The sequence below is a fragment of the Sinocyclocheilus grahami genome, unplaced genomic scaffold (assembly GCF_001515645.1).
Source record: "Sinocyclocheilus grahami isolate Dianchi unplaced genomic scaffold, SAMN03320097.WGS_v1.1 scaffold496.1, whole genome shotgun sequence".
NCBI lineage: Eukaryota > Metazoa > Chordata > Actinopteri > Cypriniformes > Cyprinidae > Sinocyclocheilus > Sinocyclocheilus grahami.
In genome coordinates this window covers 550036-568082 of record NW_015505675.1, presented here as the reverse complement: position 1 = coordinate 568082, position 18047 = coordinate 550036, and the positions used below count along the sequence as shown (strand labels likewise).

The following is an 18047-nucleotide window of genomic DNA, read 5'->3' as shown; positions in this document are numbered from 1 at the left end:
AAACAGTTCTACTCTGCTATCATTGAGTCTGTCCTGTGTTCATCCATAACTGTCTGGTTTGGTTCAGCTACCAAATCAGACATCAGGAGACTACAACGGACAGTCAGGACTGCTGAGAGGATTATTGGTGCCCCTCTGCCCAGCCTCCAAGATCTTTACATCTCCAGAGTGAGGAAAAGGGCTAAAAAAATCACCTTGGACCCCTCACACCCAGCCCACTCTCTCTTCGAACTGTTGCCTTCTGGTCGGCGCTACAGAGCACTGACCACTAGAACAGCAAGGCACAAGAACAGTTTTTTCCCACAGGCTATACTCAGTCTTAACAATTAAGCTTTCATAATTATACATCATCCATCACAACTAACATAGTATATTTATATTAAACTGCACACTTTGTAAATAACATATCTATCTGTACACTAATAAACATATCTTTACATTTATCTAAACAATTACATTTTTCCTATACTTCTATTTCTGTATATAGTACATTATTCAATCTTTCTTTTTTTCTTATTATATTAGTTTTATATTACATCCCTACTGTGTTATTCCTATGTTCCTATGTATGTCTACACTATCATGTATGTCTGCACTATGTTTGTACTTTCTTCTACACTGGAAGCTCCTGTCGTCAAGTCAAATTCCTTGTGTGTGTAAACATACTTGGTAATAAAGCTCTTCTGATTCTGATTCTGATTCTGATAAAAGTAGTCTATACAACTTGTGCACTATAAGTCTTCTGAAGTGATATGTTAGATTTATTTGACCGAAAGACCTAAATATGGCCGCATGATACTGAAAAAAACCGAGTTGTGCGATAATGTGTTATGCGTAATTCGATATGCAATACGATAATGTAAAATAATTTAAAATTATAATGAAATATATTTTAAAATAATAATGTGACCAACATACATAATTATTATTATTATTAATATCATTATTATTATTTTATTTTTTTTTACAATAAATTGCTGGCAGCAGCTGCGAGTGCCTTGGGTTGACAATGTTAAAACCTGTAAGATATATAATTAAGACACAAAACAATGCAAAACAAAGTTAAGCAAAGCAAAAATAATCAGTTTGATTCATTCAGACCGAAACTGATTCAATGAAAGATCTGAACCATTGTTTATTTTGAAGTAAATGATGTAAGTAAATAAATGACAAACTTTCATTTTTGGAAGAACTTCACCTAATTATTCGATTACACACATAAATGGACAAACATACCTCTCCAGCAACAAAAAAGAGCAGTGGCGTCTCTTCCTCCTTTGCCTTGTATTTGGCCATGATCTTCTCTGCGATTGGCTGGATGAGCTCCTTGGCCGGCTCCAGCTCTCCCTCTTCCTCAGCATCTAAATGAGAGGTAAAAAAACAATGAGATAACAGAGGAAGAGGAATGACGAGGGCAGAAAGATGATGAATGAGCATTGTAGTAAGAAAAGGGAAGTGAAGCGTCAATAGGCTTTGAGTGCTCCTCTGCAATGATCTCAAAGCATCATCTCACCTACGAACAGAACCAGGCAGGGCCCTTCATGTAGCTGCACGGCGTTGGATTCGTTGAGCTCCAGAACGGGTCGCGGGTGCCACGGGAAGAGCCGACAGTCGGGGTCATTGAGAATCTCCACCCGCCCCTGTCGCGTGATCATGTGACCGTCTGCGTCCAGTAAAATCAGTGTGGGGATACCTGGGAAAGGTTAAACAACAACAAAAACTGTGTATAACAATATTCTTTATACTTATTTAATGCCAAGACATGATGCCACAAAACATTACATTAAAATTTTATAAATCACACAATAAACATATTAAACATCAAATAGGTTCTAATTGGCTGTAATTTAGTTTAATTATAGGATTCAAGCCTACAATGTTCATCAAATCAACCAAATTTATTAATAGATATACATTGCCGTTCAAAATGTCTAAAGAACTTGATTATTTTATTCAGCAAAGATGCACTGAATTGATCAAAAGTGAAAGTACGTGCATTTATAAAGTTTAAAAAAATGTAGATTTCAAATAAATGCTGTTAAAAACGTTCTATTCATCAAAGAATCCTAAAACATTGTAGCATGTTTTCCATTATGATATTAAGCAGAACTGTTTTCAACATTGATAAGAAATGTTTCTTGAGCAGCAAATCAGCAGATTGGAATGATTTCTGAAGGATCATGTGACACTGAAGACTGGAGTAATGATGCTGAAAATTCAGCTATGCATCACAGGAATAAATTACATTTTAACATATATTCAAATAGAAAACAGCTATTTTAACATGTAATAATATTTCACACTATTACTGTTTTTACTGTCTCTTTTTATTAAATCAATTAAGCCTTGGTGACCGCAAGAGACTTCAAAAACATTCGTTTATTTACATTAATATTCTTTCAAAAGAGTAGTGGTCTATCGTTCAGGTTAGTTCATAATGAATATTGTTAACATGTACTACTTTTAAATGTTAAGTGTCAGACTTATTCCAAAATTTACACTAATTTACAATTGTGTTAAACCTATTGTAAAATGTTAGTGATATGGTTTAATGCTTGAAAAAAAATTTTTGTCTATTTTTTTTGGGGGGGGATAATGATGGGGGTTGGTGTTAAATAATTGTGTTATAATAACCCCTACAAATACAACTCATTATATACACCATAAACACTTTAAAGGGTAGATGTTTGTGAAAGATGTTTTCTCTGTTTTGGAGGGTTGATTATTTTTAAATCATACCCTATTTATTGCATCAAAATTTGTTAATACTTTACTATATTTAAGGGTGGATAATTTTATCAGTTGTTTATTGCAACAATACATAACTACAATAACTTTGTCTAGTGCTCTTATGAAAGTTTATAGCATGATTTGTGAAATTTTAACTATACTGAATGACAGACTTCATGGCTAGTGTGTGTATTTCATTTCATTCTGTAACCTACTTGTTCTATAGATCTGTGTGTACTAGTGTTCAATTCTACTGTTTTTGACAGATAATATCATGATCATTTTTGCGTTTCCCTCACCGAATGCCGTATCCTGTCAGCAAAAACCTGTCCATGGGCTTTTTTGATTGCTTTCAGTTTAAGTGCTGTTGTTGCCGGCATTGTTGCCAGATATTGATACTACAACAAACAAAAAACAAAAAATAAATAAAATAAACCGATATTATTTCCAATCTTTTGCAAATATGATAAGATAAAGATATCGCTGACTCTAAACTGCAACTTCCTACTTTATTAACTTTATAAAGTGTTAAATTAAGTGGAAAAGACAAGTCCAAAACGCTTATAATAGCTGGATCTGGCAACACAAGGCTGCATCCGCGCCCTCACTCACAACTCTCTCAAGCAGTGTTGCCAATTCCGTGGTTTTTCCCCCGCTTTTAACACTGTTGCCACGGGTTGAAGCGACTCCAATAACTTGATATTTATCCCCTGGAATGCGAATTTTAGCAGGGGAACCCCCCCTCAAACCGCCATTGGGCTAGTTTTGGACTAGTTTCGAGTAGCGATTGGGCGGGTTTTCTTGTGAAAACCTGGCAACCCTGGTCTCAAGACTCGTTCACTCCGCCAGCGTCTCGCAGCGATCATTATCATACCAGGGATGCTAAACATTCTTGCAAACTGTCTAAACGGAATTATACATGTCATGCAGGCATTCATATGAGGAGTTTAGCAGCAAATTAGTCATTCAAAGAACAAATTTTATTTTTGAACATGAAAAGGTCCGGACTTCGGTGGCCTCATAGCTGGTTAGGGACCTGTCCACACCCTAAGCACAACACCAGCACACAAAGACACAGTCAGGCGGCCTGTGGTCACACTGATCTCTCTGTACAGTCGTCCTCTCTCAAACCCTCTTTGAGATAGAAATCAGACTGCAGTATTAGTGGCCTTATCAGACTCACACAGCGACTTCAGGCTGGAGGAAGAGGGAGGGGGAGTCAGTATCAAATCATCCAAGATGAATTCCACACATTCCAGACCGGATAGGCCCGAAGCCAGTGCTTTCCCTCTCAATGCATCAACTCCCAATGAAGAAGAGACGATAGCAAAACGAAAGAGACTTTTCTGACTGCTAAAGGGGTCCTATGATAGCTGGACCAGAGTTGTTTGGGGCTAAAACAGTCAGAATTTATCACCATTTTACTCACTCTGTGACATTTGTTGCGGTTGCAGCTAATTAGAGCAGAAAGATTTATATTAAAGATTTAAATTCTGTCATTATTTATTCACCCTCACGTCATTCAAAACTTGCATGATTTACATTCTTCCTCCTGTGATATACAAAGGAGGAAGATATTATGAACAATGTCTCAGTGTCCATACAGTGAACGTCAATGTTGGTCCAGTGTAGTTTTGGACCCCATTGACTTCCATTATATGAATAGAAACAGATCAAATACTTTTCAGAATGCTTCTTTTGTGCTCTGCAGAAGAAATACAGTAAGTCAATAAGTCGTACAGGTTTGGAACAACATTAAGAGTGAGTAAATGATTAAAGAATCTTGGCTCTTGGTTGAACTAACCCTTTAAAAACCATGTTTTCAGAATTGTTAGTTATACTGAGCGCGAGCGACATCCAGAGAGAGGGAGCGGTGGGGAACAGTAATAGTAAAGTAAACTTGATTAGCCGCCCACATTCCTGAGGTCCTACAGCTCAGTTTGCAGTTCCTGGCAGGGTCAGCTGTATCCAGCTACAGCCAACCACACGCTGTTACATCAAACAAACGCACTTCCACCTGAGCCAGAGTTAAAGTCCACAGACATACCTTGGATTCCATAGAGTCTGTTGAGTCGTGACCGTCTGGCCTCGTCTGTGTATGGCACCGCCAACCATGGCATCTCACTAAAATACTGCGTAAATGACTCCTCTGACCTACAACACAAGACACAAGGTGTTTCAATCTTCATTGCATGCTTAAAGTGTCCTCCAACTTTAAAATAATCAAATAATTATTGGAAATAAGCAGCAAATATGGCTGATATTATGTGTGGAAGTTAAGAATGCACAATATATTGGTGCGAGTTAATGGCCAATATTAGAGATTTATTTATTTATTGCTATCAGTTGATATTGTATATATCTGTATATGGACCGATGCTGGATTTTTAATTGTGCTCATATACCCTATTTTACATTTAGATTGCCTTTTCCATTATCTAAAGCTCACTTAAAGGCTAATCTTTAAAAACACCTAATAAATAATTGAATAACACACACATTGGTAAAAGTAATCCTAAGCAAATCTCTAAATTCATATAAATTTTTCATGCTGAACGTTATAATGTTGTGGTCAAAATTCACTTGTAGCATTTAAATCATTGCTTTTAGTGTTTTATTTTTTTTTATTTATTTAGACAAAATACAGAAGTTTAACTTTACATTTTGCCTATTTATCAGTTATCATTAGGTCAAAATAATTATCAATCAGAATATTAATAATTAGTGCATCTCTAGTGAAAGTGTATATAAAAATGTTTCTTTTTTAAATCTGAGTCCACACGGACTATTTACAAAATGTAAAAAATTCAACTTAAACTTGTAAAATAACTAGAATTTTGTTTTTGTTTTTTTAGGATTTTCAACATATGAAAACAAAGAAATGTTATGATATTATATTATATTATAAATTGTGAAATTGTGATCTGTGTTTCTTACCGATCAGCACTGACAAACACAATCTCAAATTTGTGCCCTGATTCTTTCACTTTCCGGTACGATTCCACCAACACTCGGGTTAGACTGCGACAAGGAGGACACTGTGAAATAAAACACACACATAAACACATACATAAGTTATAGCGAGATCTCCTAAAGGGTTTCTGATAATAAACAGCACTTAGTGGCAGTGAGCGCCCAGAGCACTTAATATTACTCTCCCTGCAGTTCAGCACTCCAAGAAAAACAAAACAAAACAAATGTGACTAGGACCTGGTAGAGCTTTTAAACTCATCCTGTCTTTTATGGCTTGGAGGCATTTTGTGCTGCATGATTTTCTCTTTTCACAAGAGTGCTACATTCAGCCTGACATACTTCACTCAGCTCTCTTCAAGAGCTCTCCAGCCCCGCGTAGACTTTGAATACCGGCAGGCCCACACTGAACGAAAGCTCAGCAGATTTATGCAGAACTCAAACGCCTGCCATTCACAGAGTTTAAACATCCTCCGGCCCTTCTGGCTTTCTCTATCAAATATTTAGGTGGATCTGATTAATGCTTCCAGCTACCAGTATGCGTGTAGTAGTACTCATTTACCATAATTAAATCCATTCCACAGATTTTCCTCAAAACATCAGCTAAGACAATGCGATTAAAAAAGTCAGATTTCATCTAGGCCTAATTATCAGCATATATTAGACAGGAAGAGCTCTTTTTGTAACATTAAAAATGTCTTTACTGACACTTCTGATGAGGTTAAGGCATCCTTGCTGAATAAAAACTATTAAAAACATATCTTACTGACTCATATAATATACTGTTCACGGTTTCATATAATATATATGAGTTTAACAGCAATTATGTGTAGAGTAATGATTAAATAAAATGTAATTTAATGGTATAAGTAACTGTGATTGATAATAAAATATCTGAAAATTGATCATCAGAATGTACCAGCAACACAAACGCCACAAAATGAAATAAACAGTGAATTTATAAATGTTTTATAAGGTTACAACCAAAAATTTTGAATTTCAAAAGATGACATACAGTATGGATGTATGAATTTTTTTTTTTAATTTCATGTTGTTGTGAACCTGTATTCTTTTCATTTCACTGTGGTATAAAACATGAAAGCAGATACAATTTTGGTTCCCATTGACTATGCATGGTCAAAAAATGCAATGGAAGTCAATAGGAACTGAAACTTATTGGTTATTAACATGTGTCTTTTATGTTCCACAGAAGAAAGTAACTCACATAGCTTTGAAACAACGTGAGGGTGAGTAAATGATGACAGAATTTTCATTTTTGGGTGAACTATTCCTTTAAGGTATATCTGACCAATCAGACTTCATACACAATTTTAGTCTGTACAAAAGTAAAAACTAAACATCACTCCCATTAAGATAAACAAAGACTTCTAACTGGAAATTAATGTGGCGCACATTCAACAAACATTCCAACGTACAGTATGTTCTGTTGCAGCTCCGGCCTCTTGTATTTTCCCAGCCCATCTAAAATAAAATATTAACAAATGCAACAAGCTACAAACTCTCCCTCTGTTTCCTTGAGGTCATTTGAGGTCGTTTTTCAAATGGAGAAAAAAAGTGCCATTAGTATATCAACGGAAACAGTACGTCCAGGCACACTTGGTCTTATAAAAGTCACTTTAATAGAGGTTCACTTTACACTGGTTAGGAACGAGGAATGCGGTGCTGGAATAATAAACTGAAATATATAGCCTGGTTTTGTGGCTCATCTTCACTATTTGTCTGGGTTTGGAAAAGGGGGGAACTGGAAAAACAAGCTCCCGCTACTGTGGCTGCAGCCCTGTGGACTGGCACAAGCTGCCCGTGTTCGCCACAACCAAGAGAAACGCTGTCAGTCAAGGAACCGCTCCTCTGTGAATGTGAATGAGTGCGTCACGTACTGGCCTGAGTGTTAGGAGTGAGTGACTTTTATAGTGGGAAATAACAGGGTTTCTGTGGAAAAGGCTTCATATGGCGGGAAAGCCAAGAGTAACAGAAGTGCCCACTGTAACACCACTCAGCTTTGATAACCCATTCATGAAAAAATGACTCTTATGAAATGGTTCTTTTAAAAGAGTGAATCGGGAAGATCCATGAAAAGAGGTTTGAATCAGTCTCAGTGAGTCATACTGACTCCCTCGCTGAACCATGAGTAATTTTTTGGTTATTTTCTATTCAAAATGTTTCTGTGATTTATACAAATTACTAACCTGTGTTATTTTAGTATTTCATTTGAAATTCCATTTTCATAAATGGAATAAAATATACATTTTGAAATTTAAAGTTTTAGTAATTTTCTTTTTGCCATTTATAGTAGTTTTTAACATGTCTATATTGTTTTTATTAATTTTTATTTTTAGTCAAACTAATTTAAAATGATAAATGTTGCGTTGGCAACATGTCGAAAGAAGAATTTTTAATTTGTATATTGTATTTTAGCTGATATTTATTTTATTTTTTCATTTTCATGGTATTAGTTTTACTTATACTAAATTAAAATGAGAAATGCTGCCTTGCCAACTAGCTGAAATAATTAAAAAATTATAAATGTGACCGTGGAGCACAAAAGCAGTTTTAAGTCGCTGGGGTATATTTGTAGCAATAGCCAAAAATACATTGTATGGGTCAAAATTATAGATTTTTCTTTTATGCCAAAAATCATTAGGATATTAAGTAAAGATCATGTTCCATTAAGATATTTTGTAAATTTTCTACTGTAAATATGTCAAAACGTAATTTTTGATTAGTAATACGCATTGCTCAGGACTTCATTTGGACCATTTTAAAGGTGATTTTCTCAATATTTAGATTTTTTTGCAATATTCCAGATCTCCTAAAAAGCCATACATCAATGGAAAGCTTATTTATTCAGCTTTCAGATGATGTATAAATCTCAATTTCGAAAAATGACCCTTATGACTGGTTTTGTGGTCCAGGGTCACATATATTATTTTAATTCAGTTAACATTTATTTTATTTCAAGCTTTATTTTTTCATGGTTTTCGTTAACTATAATAACCCTATAACATCATTATGCTATTGCAATTCATTATTAAAGGGGTCATATGATGCTTTTTTAATATTCATATGATGCTTCATCTTTCAAAATAAATGTAAAGACAGAGCCTGAAAGGGAAACAGAGTCGCTTGACAGACACAGTGATGAAGCTGGTATGTGTTTGCCTTACACAAGCCACGGTTAAGACAGCTGACTCCGATGCGATGCTGTCTGTCTGTCTGTCTCTCTCTCTCTCTCCTCTCTCCGATCTGGTTCTCAACAAATCAATCACTAAGAATTATTGATAAATTAGTCTGATTTGCATACAGGACGAATATGTTTACTGAAAAGAACCAAAATGATCAGAATTCAGATCAGGATGATCAAAATCAGTGAATGATTCATTTACTAATCTAGTTCTACAGTTCAACTCACTGAATCAATCGCAAATATTCGTTTATATGAATCAGTCTGATATGCAAATAGGACCAATCTGTTTCATAAAAAAAAAAAAACAGGAATAATTCGCATTTGGATCAGAGTGATCAAACATCAGGGAATGATTCATATACTGATTTGGTTCTTTAGTTCAACTTGATTCAGTTGTAGTGATTCTCGAGTTGACAGCTCACTGGTGGGTACATTTATCAGTGAACTGTGACTTAAATTTTGGTCTGTTTGTTACACACATCTATATTGTATGACTTATTGTATGAAGAGTTAACAAATAAGTTATGTGGACCACGTTTATAATGCTTTTCCTTGTTTTTTGCGCCATTTTGGAGCTTAACAACATGGTCACAGGACAGAAGTGTCTTTATTCTTTCTTACGGGCTTTATTAGTCAGAAAGGACAAAAGCGCAGGGCTGCAACTAGGCTTTGAAACTCCCACGCATTCAGCCAGGGCCTTTTGTTATGGCAAGGGCCCCTTCCAACCCTCTGCCCTCTGAACCTGCTCCTGTACTGGCTACGGTGCACGTTCACACACTCACACTGTACAAACACACCGGATATTCCCCGTCCACACATGTTTTCAAACAAAAGCTCTTGACTATGTCATCACACAGAAAGCAGAGTCATCAATCCTGCGTGCCGGCATTTGAGAATGGTACTGTGCTTCACGAATCACCAAGTTCATTTTTCACTCCTACTGCTGTAAACAGTTGGCGGTGAGGCTCATTAAGCTGAGGAGGTGAATCTGTCATGTTGATCACCTGACTAATTCCACCACAAGAATGTTTTTACAAAAACACAGTGGCTCCCTGCCTTTCCAGGCAAATAAAATGCCTTTCTTTCACCTGCAGAAAGTTGCATGACACCACTCAAGCGAGCTGAGGGCTATCAAACGCTTGGAGCTCTCCAAATACCATTGCCATACAGACGGGTGAAGAGCAGTGAAGGACAACCATGTATCGTGGTGCCAAGTCAAGTATGCAATGTGAATTTCTGAGCATGTGAAAGTCATGTTAAAGGGAGAGTTCACCTCAAAATGAATGACTTACTCACCTTCATGTCATTCCAAACCTGTATAACTTTCTTCTGTGGAACGCAAAAGCAGTAGTTTTGGAGAATTTTCACGCATGAATGAATCGCTCAGATTCGTTTGTATTGAAAAGAACTGGCTCATGTGAATGAATCAAACACACTGAGTCAATGATTTGGTTATTGTTCTTGAGTCGACAGCTCAAATTTTCGTCTGTTAATCACACTATCGTTTGACTTCAGAAGTCTTGGAATAGATGGGCAATGGACCATTTTTATGGTGCTTTTTGGTCAGACAACGACAGTTCATAGTGACAATGTTAAGCTCTGTCAAGCTCCAAAAATGACCAAAAAACATCAGTCCATACAAAAAAACAAAAACAAAACAGGCCATACAACTTGTGCACTATATTTTTTCAAAGATATCAAGTTGTTAAGCTGTCAATTTAAGAATTACTGTGACCAGATCACTGTGTCCTTGAATTGATTCAAGAACTAATTAGTCAGATTCACAAACAAATCCTTTAAGCCTGATTACTGAACCTGAATAATCAATATCAATCAAAATCATGAGTTCAAAACAAACAATAGTTCACATATCCAATTCTCAAGACTCAATTTACACGCATTCGTTTAGCAGACCCTTTTATCTAAAGCGACTTACAAATGAGAAACATCAAGAGGTATGTTTCCATCCAAAGTTGCGAATTTAACTTTTGCACAAAATTGGAATATCGCATAAAACATTTGCAAATAAGGTGCATCATATCACCCCTTTAAGGTCTATTTTGCTTGCATATTCTTTTTCCCCCCCATTTACATTTGGAAGTTCACTTCTTGCATTTCTGCATTAAACATACTACAACATACGTTCAAGAATTAAAAAAAGGAAGAAAATAATATTTTTAATCAAGGGTGCATTAAATTGATTAAAAGTGACAGCATACCATCCCAAAAGTAAAGTGTGCTGGTAGCAGCCTCGTGCTGTGGGGCTGTTTTTCAGCAGCAGGGACTGAAGGACTCGTTAGAGTAGAAGAAAAGCTCACTGCAGCAAAATATAGAGATAGCCCAGTCCAGAACATTCAGAACCTCAGACTGGGCAGAAGATTCACCTTCCAACAGGACAATGACCCTAAGCACACAGCAAGAGTGGCTTATAGACAACTCTGTGAATGTCCTTGAGTGGCCCAGCCACAGTCTGAGCTTGAACCCAATCAAATGAAACCTGAAAATGTGCATCTGCCCCATCCAACCTGACAGAGCTTGAGAGGTGAAGAGGTGAGGTGAAGAATGGCAGATAATTGCCAAATGCTGATGAGCAAAGCTTGTCGCATCAAAAAAAAAAAGACTTGAGGCTGTTAAGGTGCTTCAGTACTTATGCAATGTACTTATTTCAGTTTTTCATTTTTTAATAAATTTTCGAAGTTGTGACAATTCTGTTTTTGCTTTACCATTATGGTGTATGGAGTGTAGATTGATGTGGAAAAAAAGTAATTTAAAAAAGTTTATCATAAGGCAGCAACATAACTAAATGTAAAAAAAATGAATACTTTCGCAAGGCACTGTGTGTATATATATATATGGAAATTACAAAAAAGCAATAAAAATAAATAAACTAAAATATTAAATCAAATAAATAAAATATTAAATCAAATAAATATACAAAAAATTTAAAAACAAAATGTTTTTTTTAACTAAAATATATATATATAAAAAAAAACAGTACAAATAAATAGTGTAATAGTAAATAGTAAAATAATAAATAGTAAAAATTGGTCCATAAAATTACCTGAATGGATTAAAGTGATGGAAAAACATCATAAAATTACTTAATCCTACATAAATTTTGGCCATGTCCAAACAAAATGAACTTGAAATAATCTTGATTAAATTAAAGCTGCATAGATCATGACAGCCACTGTTAGGCAAAGATTTTTCAACAAATAGTTTATTAATAATACCAGCCCAGCAGTTATTTGTAACAGATATGTACATAAAATACGCTTGCTACTGTAGGTATTTGAGAAAGTGAGTGTAAATGGATGAAAAGAGAAATAATTATATATTGAACAAAATCATTAAGGTTTTTTTTGCATGGTGAAATAATTATGACAGTTAAGCACAGGCCCCATTAGCTTACTGATTCTGAAAAGGTGGATGCATTTCGAGAGGAAATTATGCAATTTGTTAAGACTCACAATCAGTCATGCAAATGCATATTTTCACCCTCCTCATATGATGAATGGGTAGAACTTATGTTGAATATTGCCAGTCATGAATGTGTGATATTTAGAGTTTCAGGACGTCATCACATGTACAGTATATGAAAACACGGGGTCCCTTTCTCACCCTAACTGAGAATGTATCATAAAACAAGAGTTACTCTGTTAATTCTAGCCTGTAAGGTCTAAACGTATTTTTATTTAACCCAGCTGTGTATTCACTTTTGATATACGTTTTTTCCCTCTAGCTACTACCTTTATATTGTATAATTGTCATTCTTTTCTTTCTCTCTCTCTCCATGGACCGTCCTGAAACAGTCACACAGACCTTATGGAGACGTGCCAACACAAAAAAATTGATAAAAATATTGACTTCAACAAAACCTTTTCAAACCCAAAACCTGTGACACTGATGCTTGTACCAACATGATTGCGAGGCAGACTCCCGGGACGGTGAGCGCTGTGGAGGGGTTCAGCTTTTCTCTATGGAGTGGCAATCCTGTGTCAAGTGTTTTTCAATTCTTGTAGCTACCAAACTCCCTCTTCACCCTCGGCCTCCTGTGGTCTCCAGTAAAAAAAAGCGCCTGCCTGCCAATGGGCTTTAACAGCGATGCACGTGACTCCTACACCAGCCTGCAGAGTCCTGCTGAGCCAGCTCGACTAGAAGATATTCCGGCAGTCATCGTCCCATTCACCTCCCGTCGTTAGATCTGTGACTCTGAGCGGATCCGCTTTCATCAGAGCAGGAGAACGAGGGTTTTTGAGGAAACACCCACTATACAATGCAGGAGAACACAGTTTGAGAAAACACCCACTATACAATGCAGGAAAGAAAAGGAACACATGTACAGTGATCAGCCTGTCATCGAGAGAAAGACAACGGTCTTGCACTTCAAAGGAAAACGCATAGGCGTTTTTGGCAAGCACTTAAAAGGATGCACTGGAGCACAACAGCGTTAGACAATAAGCTTGCATTGCAAATCATCCCAGAGTGCTTCTACAGAGCATTGTGGATACCGCGACTTAGTTGACACCGTATTGGTTTCATGGAATTCATAGATCGAGGCCAAAGTGTTGTCAAGTTTCTGGCAGTATGCCTTCGGACATGCAGACTCTCATCCTTTAATCCTCTTATTCATAATCTACATCAAATAAAGAGTGAAAATGTAACCAAAATGGGCTGTCAATAATCGCGCTATTGACAATAAGATTTATTGATGTGGTGACCTCAAAACAAAAAAAGGACTATTAGCGGACTCCATTAAAGCTGATAATGTGTACCATATACAGGTAGAGTGACTGTCTCTGAGCTTTTTTTTTTAAGTGGAATCATAAGCCTCAGACCCAAAGATTAAAACTCACGAGTCCTACTTACATCTACTGCAAATATCATTATCATCTAGTAACCAAATTGGAGGCATGTAAAGGCATGAACACTCTAAAAATGACTGTAGAGTAGATATCCTCTTTCATTGTTCACCAGATCCGAACGTGTCCACAGGCCTACCAAAGAGGATCTTGCTCACAAACAGTAAAACATCCGTGTGGTTAACATCATGTCGAGAAGACACTGTATCCTATGCTGTGAGAGTAACTTTGTTTATCACATCTTATAACTACCACAAACTTGTTAACACTTGACACTTACCACTGAGAAACGTCCTGCTCCAGTCGTGCTTGCGAATCAGTCTCTTGTCGATCAGCCACTTCAACCGTTTCATCATCAGACTCCGGCTCGAATTGGTAAGGTACAAACGATACCATCTTTTCTATGTATTGACAAGTCTCCAGGGCTGTCATTCTGTCATGGCAATGGGTGTTTCGTTTCCGACACGCGCTGTACACGGTAGACCAATCCAGAGACAATCTCTCTATGGCTTTGGACCAATCACAAAGGACTGCGCCATCTGACCAATCACAGCAGTGAAGGCTCACGGAAAGGAGGGGTTTAGAGAGACTGATTCTTTGAACTGCTTCACACGAGTCGTTTACGAATCATTTAGAAATTAGGTAAAATTAAATCTATTTTTTGAGAAAACTAACGTGTTTTTTGACCTTGCATGCATGTAAACCTGTTTTAGGAGACTCATAAAACAATATTATAAACCTTAAAAATGGCATAATAGGTGCACTTTAAGTAAAAATTCTGATTAGTACTTTATACTTAAGTATTATATACAAGTATAAAGTATGAATTACCTTATAATTTAAGGTTAAAAACTAGGGATGCACCGATACCACTTTTTCCAGTACTCGCCCGATACCGATACTTGCCGATACAGAGTACCGATAGACTCGGTCTGAATAATTTTTGATCCCAAATTTGTATCAGTTTTACTGGTAGTCCACTGTATGAAGTTTAGAAACAGTTTAGTTTATTTAGCTATCCTCACTTTACATAAATTAACTATAGTGTCCTGCACCCACTAGTAAAAAAATATCAAAAATTATATCTGGTCTCTGAATAATTTTTGGTTTGACTGTATATCCTTAGGTTATTTTCACACTTAATTATGCCCATTAAAATGTATTTTACAAGTTTTTGTTACTTTCACTGTTCATTTTTTTGCTCTGTGGTACATCATCTTTATTTTAATAGCATTAGAGCTGCTCCATTGCAGCGGCTTAGTACTGTAATCACGTGCTTTGTTATAATAATGTAGGGAACCACTCATTATAAATCTCCTAACTGTGATATTTTCAGAAATAGAAGTCGCGTTTTTTCATCTGAAATGTGTTTCGATTTATATTCGAAAGCCACTCATATAATGCAGAAACACTCAAGCAAGCAAAACACGCGCAACGCGTGCACGTATTTGTACTGGTGCAGAATGAGAGGACAGTAGTACAGCCTAGCACATTTCACACAGGCTGCTAGATTCACTTTCGCCAGAAAGTCGTGTATGCCTAAGGTTGAAAATAAATTATGTTTATAGTGAATGCCCCTATAAATGGTCTTATTTTTACGAATTAGTTTTAATCCAAATGATGCGTGTGCTAAGTGTGTGAACAGCAAAGATCACACAACATAATTGCTCGCTCTCTCTCTCTCTCCCCCTCCCTACCATTAAGTAACTTGTGCATTGTTTTACTTACTTGTTTTTTACATATCCAACCGAACTACAAACTTTCCAGTGATGTCTGTGAGAAAGGTATATTCACTCGACAAGCTCGCGCATCTGCGCCGCCGCACGCTCAATCCACTCAGCATGCTTTGTTTATCAGCTCGCGCACACCAGCTATACAGGCGTTAATACTGAATGTTTAACATTATACTCATTGCATACATATACTTCGTAGTAGACATCCTTAGCTCCATTCTGTCTGTTGTTCTGTTGTGGGTGTTTCTTTGTCTGAATATGGCACTTATCACACACCGTTTGGTATCGGCGTTTGGTATTGGGGCATTTTAACGAGTACGAGTACAGTAGCTCAGTATTGGGCCCTATACCAAAAACAGTAAAAGTATGTTCCCAGAAGCCACATTTAATTACATTTTAATAGTCACGTTTCTTCTTATTTGTATTATTTAGTTCTTTATATTAGGGTGTTACAATTTTTTATACATGTTATTTAGTTTATTAGCTAATGTTAAAGGAAAAGTAACTTATTCATAATTAATATTAATGATATTAATACTTTAATAATGTATAAATTGTAATTGTAAAATATTCATGTATTTACCACTTGCATCATTGTGGTATTTATCAGTAGAAAGCAGATTTTAGTCATTTAAGTAGGCTAGTTCACTACAATAAATCAGTTAATGAAATAGAGTTATGAAATGTAAAATATATGGACACTATAATTGTAGGGCTGCAACTAACGATTATTTTGATAATTGATTAGTTGGTCGATTATTTTTTCGATTAATCGATTACTTTGATTAAAAACAACAATTTTCTTTTTTAATTTTATTGACAAAAACACACTATTCCACATTCTGCCCAATGTCCTTAAAACAAACGTTCCAACTGAATGCTATGAAAACATACAGTGCGTAACAATTAATTAGACCCCCTGCCATAATAAAGAGAAAACACATTTTAGGAATTTTAGGAATCTGTCAAAAAATTGTTTAAATCAAAAAAATGTTATTGTCATTTATTTATAACTAAATACTTTTATTCACATAACAAAAATGGCCTCCTATGCCCTTCATAGCTTGCATTCTTGCTGGCATTGTTTAAGTACTTTTTGACTGTAATTGGGTATCTGAAAAAAAAACACTATAAAGCTCTCTGCCTTTCTGTAATTGTTTCTCATATGGACGTCTGTAAAAATAAATGTACTTATCACCTCAGTGATAAAACTCATGGATTCCGAATAGGGCTTAGTGTCATTTCTTTATCCTGTTAAAGGCGGTTTTGAAGCATCTGATATTTATATTCAGACAATTACACGCTGTTATCCCCTTACAGTTCCTACTCTCATAAAATATGCGCAATGCATGTTGACCTTTAAATCTTTATTTAACTTTCAACAACAGATATTTCAGCACAATTAATGTTTTTGCGCCGATTATTAATTGTCTCTGTTTTCCGTCTGTCTGACGCACGTGCACACACCGGCGCTCATTCAGTAAAGATTAAATTTAACACAGACTGTCAGGACGGATCTTTATGCAAAAATGGAAATGCTCGCGTGAATTTGTGACATTTATACATAAGGATATGACCGTTAACTGAAGCTGACGCACACCCATCTGTTAAAAGCGCCTGACAGGGCAAGCCATTACACTAATGCATTAGCTTAAAGCTTAAAATAAAGAATTCTCATGTTTTGGGTAGCTTGGATCACGTAACTCTCCTGCAGCATCTCATTCGGTTTCCTCCACTATTTTAGATGCATTTTGTCTCTTCCCATATGAAGGGGACTGAGAGATATTTCCTCTGGCCTCAAACCTCTGCATGTGCAAAGTGAAATAACATGTTGCATTTCATCTTTCTTCATTCAGAAGATGAGTAGGCTAAAATACGAGCCTGGATGGGATCCGTTTCGTACTTCGAGAAAAGAGAGAGTTGCTTTGGAACAGTATGTACATTTCACGTCTTGCCCGTACTTCCTCTCTGATGAGCATAACAGGCCTCTCTCGCCGGCATTCACTACATCACAAAAAGCTGCGACGCCTTTATGTCCTCCATCGTGAGTGACGAATCACAATTATAAGAAACCGATTCCTCGCACACGGCCATTTACCCCACAACCGCTGGTAAAACGCAGCGTGATTTTGCTGCATCATATTTAAAGGCTAAAATATTCATTGGCCCATCCGTTGGCGGGTACAGCCATTGTACACGCCAACACGCTGGCTAAATTGCTTTTGGATAGAGGGGTTTGGTTGCCATGGAAACTGCCCAGTCAGGACAAGTCATAGAGTGGCAGGCACATTGTGGGATCTCGGGTAATAATTCAATGATAAATTAATGCTTTAGTGAGGAAAACAGGTGCCGGAGTGTCACGAGGGAGTTTAGAAGAGGGGAACAAAAAAAAGAGAGGAGGGGAAAAAGTGAGACAGAGTGACACAGATGGAGACAAAAAAAAAAAGGGAGTGCGGTGTGTTCCTCCAGCTTTAGCCGTGGCCGTACAAAAGCCATTTTCTGAAAGCAGGATTAATCCTGACTTGCGCTTTCAATGGCAGGGGTCTT

General features: G+C 36.6%; 1 protein-coding gene across 1 annotated transcript in view; it reads right to left on the bottom strand.

The window, feature by feature from the left end:
- LOC107554253 (nucleoredoxin-like) overlaps positions 1 to 5798 on the bottom strand; it is a 17879-nt gene extending 12081 nt beyond the window's left edge. Inside the window, exons 1-4 of the mRNA XM_016236711.1 lie at positions 5668 to 5798; positions 4778 to 4884; positions 1514 to 1693; positions 1237 to 1361 (exon numbers count right to left, since the gene is read on the bottom strand). Of these exons, the coding sequence (XP_016092197.1) occupies positions 1237 to 1361; positions 1514 to 1693; positions 4778 to 4884; positions 5668 to 5798 (543 nt within the window). The remainder of the gene's footprint in view (positions 1 to 1236; positions 1362 to 1513; positions 1694 to 4777; positions 4885 to 5667) is intronic.
- Between the last annotated feature and the right edge of the window lie 12249 nt (positions 5799 to 18047).